Source organism: Plectropomus leopardus, unplaced genomic scaffold, assembly GCF_008729295.1.
Source record: "Plectropomus leopardus isolate mb unplaced genomic scaffold, YSFRI_Pleo_2.0 unplaced_scaffold15294, whole genome shotgun sequence".
NCBI lineage: Eukaryota > Metazoa > Chordata > Actinopteri > Perciformes > Serranidae > Plectropomus > Plectropomus leopardus.
In genome coordinates, this window is record NW_024616383.1 from 1 (window position 1) to 4214 (window position 4214).

Consider the following 4214-nt stretch of genomic DNA (forward strand, 5'->3'; position numbering starts at 1 on the left):
AAATGTATCTTTTGTTATTTGCTAATTCTCTAATGATTCTCTCTTTTTTGAAAGATAATTTTCAGGTCATTTGCTTTTACTAATTTTTTTGGCAATTTGCAGGAGATTTAATGCCAAGTTGCTGATTGCTTTTTTCCTCGTGTTTTTGGAAGAAATCAAACCAATGTGCTCACGTGTCAAAGCTTTAAATGGCCGTGAAAGGCGTCTACGGGCAGCACAAGAGAAGTGATGCTGATCTAAAGGTTTCAGGGGGTTAAAGCTGAAAATAAGGTCTGTGGAAAGTAAATTTTGGCACTTACACATTTTGTTCAGTGAGATAATCTTCAGAAATCAACACTTTTGTGATTTTCGGAGCACAGATTCAGTCACTAGAAGTTAAAAAACTAATGTTAAGCTGTAAACAAACTTACTGATGTATTTTTTGACTTCAGCTCTTCAGCTCGTGGTAACCACAGACGTAGTTTAAAAACTGCCTCTGAGTCGAGGGAAGCGAGACGCTGCGAGGCTCTAAGGTTTGTAGCTCTGAAGCTGCCGGTAGAAGCCGGCGTTCGGGCGGATCGAGGGCCTCGCCAGCTTCACCTGGCCGTACGCGTCGTCAAACGACAGCCCCTCCCTCAACATCAGGTAGCCGATGACGATGGAGGAGGAGCGCGATACGCCGGCGTTACAGTGGACCAGCACCACCCCGTCCTGCGGACAGAGAGAGTGAAAGTGACGGAGCAAAGAGACGGACGTTAACCCTTTGAAACCAGGGAAAGTTGGCTTGATTTCTTTCAAAAACATGGGAAGAAAGCTGAAGAAGAAATGAGCCAGAAATTAGCAACAAAACAGTAGAAAGTACAAAATGACCTGATGAATACACAAAAACACTTCAATTACAAGCCAAACTAAAAAAATGGGTCTGAAGTTTGCTTTTAAAATATCAACTCTAACATCCACCTCTAATGTCCCGTTTCAGAAGTTTCAGAGGCTGAAATCTGAAAACATCGGCACATGAAACCCAAATTATCGTCCTCTGTCATTTCAAAACGATAAACATGTTCCGATAAATGAGCGAGCTGCTCGCCACGTTGACACGACATCAGAAAGATTGGAAAAATCACAGCTTGAAGAGTCTTTTCACAGCATTTCTGCTCCTGAAAAATCTCTAATTTCTGACTTTCCATCGTCTGTGAAAGCAGCGTTACACAGAGCGTGTAGAGCGAGTTGAGACGGAATAAATCTGCGGTTTGTGTCTGTGTGTGTGTCAAAATTTGTGATATGATTAATATTAATGTTGATGTAATTATTTTACTGCCTAGAGTGCCTGGCTGGAAATGAATTTTTAAAATTCCAGCCACATCTTTAGACAATGCGTGCAGGCCCACGGCTCAGAAGTGAAGCTCGGCATATTGACACATTTGTCTCTTTTATTCAACGCGCGGCTTCCAGTCGCCGAAAAAAAAAGTCTCTTTTCTGGCCGAGGTGGCTCAGAAGAAGAAACTGTAAGCACAGTTTTAGATTTTTACATGTCAATTAATACCCACAGAGCGACGGGAGATTTGAATTAGCTTTGGCTGCACGCACACGTGCGGCGCTTTTGTTGCCATAATTGACGTGTCATCACTGTTATCTGTGCTTTCATTTCATAATATAACCCAATCAGGACGTCCCTGCGGGCGAAAAACAATCAAATAAGGCACAAACAGAACACACGCAGAGGCGGCTCCGAAACAGTGACATCACTCTTTAATACGTTTCTGTCGATCAAACCCGGTTTGGCTGCTCCCTCCTCTTATTTGTGCTGCTGTCTGCAGTCGCTACACTTATACATCAGGTCCTCGTTTCCTTCCTCGACCGAACTTCTACGAACTGAGAACTGCCTGAGCGAGATAATCCATCACAGAGAACACGGAGACTTAATTTGGTTTTTGTCAGAGTTTCTTGTTTTGCTGTTATTTCATTGCGCTCGAGTTGAGCGTTTTCATATCGGTGCTCACATCACATTATGTTCTGCTTACGGTCAATCTCCCAACACACACACACACACACACACACACACACACACACACAGGAAGAAACGCTCAGTCTGGAAATAATCCCTTAAAAAAATATCACATACGAGTGAGACGACTGAGGGAAGTGTAAGCAGAGAAAATCCATTAAATGACCCCAGCGTGGTCTTTCGTACGTATTCTGACCACCCATGTGGCCTTTTGTGTCGAGTCGCAGATAACCGACTGCCGTAGATGTATGTAAATGCGCCGCGGTGAGGTAGCAGAACAGCTGCGTGTGCACACTGACACGTTAAATTACCCGCCAGAGATAAAAGACGGCGTTTTTTAGGCTGCGTGACAGAAAGTAGAGACTGAAGTATTTAAAGAGAACTGATGCAGTTTTTATCTGGTGAAACCATGAAGCTGTGTGTTTGTGTCCTTCACCGTCCTTTACTATGTTACTGTATACTTTTACTCCGCTAGATTTCAGGAGACGTTGTACTTTTACTCTGAAACTTGTATTTACCAGATACTCTGCAGATAAAGGAGCATTTGTTTGGGGTTCTCATTCACAGATAAGTTTTACAAACAGATGCAGGCGAGAGTCCAGCAGGGAAGCTGAGCGATGTCCGACTGTGGACGTGGGCAGCAACAAAATGTCTTTTAACCCTTTAGGGCCGGCTTTAATATCACACAAACTCGCATCGATCCGCGCACAAAATACGCTTTTCAGAATCAAACTTTAAAACATATTATATATTAATATGACTTTATTCTTTCATTGAGTTATTTTTTTAACCAACATCAGTCCTAATCATAAATTTCAAATATTCATTAACTTTTAGGATTTTAACCCTTTAAAAGTCAGGTTTTTGTCATAATGCCACGATGTTTTTAGATGAAAAAAAAGAAAAAAAGAAATATTTTCTATATATTACATGCACAGTAGATTTTTTTCATAGAATCACAGACTTGGATTTGTCAATGATTTTCAGCAACATTGAATTTTATAAAAAAAACAGTTCAACAGGTCAAACACTCATGCTGCTCTGCACACAAAATCAGGCTGTTAAAATTCAATAAATATGATTTTTTGCTTCTGTTTGTTTTTTTGTGTTTTTTTTGTAAACCTACATCAGTCCCAATCATAAATATCAAATATTCATTTATTTTCGGAATTTTGTCAAAAATGTATCATCAGAATTACTTCAAATTATTCAATAATAAACTCGATAAACACAAAAGACTGACAGAGGCTTTTGCTTTAAAGAAAACAGAAGATCGATTCCAGTAAATATTTAATCCTCCTGGATCGGCTTCAGTTTTTTTGTGCCTTTTCCAAACATTTAAACCTTCGAAACATGAGCACATTTATGACTGCTTTCAAAAACAAAAAGTTAATAAGCAACTTGGCATGAAATGTCTCGCAAATTGAGACGCAATCATTAGAAAAATTTCAACTAAGTAAGAATACGTAAAAACTACATTTATAATTATAATGAGCAGAAATTATTATTTTATTTCAGCACTTTTTTATTTCATTTCCTGTTTTAGTTCTTTGACATTTTTTATTTTTGTTTGGCTATTTTCGTGTAACTTTCCATGCTTTTTGAAGAAATCAAGCTAATTTCAGGTTACAAGGGGTTAATTCAGTGACCACCGAGAAGACTCTCTTGTCCAGCACCTTATTTCTGGTCTTTTGGATATTTGTGCTTAAACTCTTAGTTTAGCATAAAAACTGGAAAAACGGAGAAACAGCTACCGTGGCTCACATTGTTTCTAATCTTTTAAATATGAACAAAAACTGATGTGTAGAAACAATAATTCATAGTTTTATGGTGCGTTATGTGCAAAAATCCCCCCAAAAAAGTGTGTATGTTTACCTGCTCTCGAGCCTGATCTATAAAAGAACCGCATTCCTCGAGATACGAAGTGATGTCGGTCTCTGGGAGGTCCAGGACCTGCAGAGTCTTGTACACCAGCTGATCTGCGAACAGGTTATCGACTCCGTAGGCCACATTTAGCACATGAGACACCTGTCAGCGAGAAAAGAGACACGGCACTCTCTGAGCAAATGACCCCGAGCGTTGACTTGTTTTTGAGCGGCTGCTTTCGCAGGAGAGCAACGAGAGATATTCTGTCAGCCATATTGATGACATGACACAACCTGACTGTGACTGAGCGAGAGGGCAGAGAGACGGAGCAAGAGAGGGGCTGACGAAGAAAGATGAAGAGGAG

General features: G+C 40.2%; 1 protein-coding gene across 1 annotated transcript; it reads right to left on the reverse strand.

The window, feature by feature from the left end:
- Nucleotides 1-103: 103 nt before the first annotated feature.
- Nucleotides 104-4012, reverse strand: LOC121964337 (dual specificity protein phosphatase 19-like; the record flags this gene model as incomplete). Its single annotated transcript, XM_042514548.1, has 2 exons — nt 104-690; nt 3860-4012. Coding segments are annotated over 2 exons (336 nt in total), but the record flags the coding sequence as incomplete, so codon positions are not given.
- Between the last annotated feature and the right edge of the window lie 202 nt (nt 4013-4214).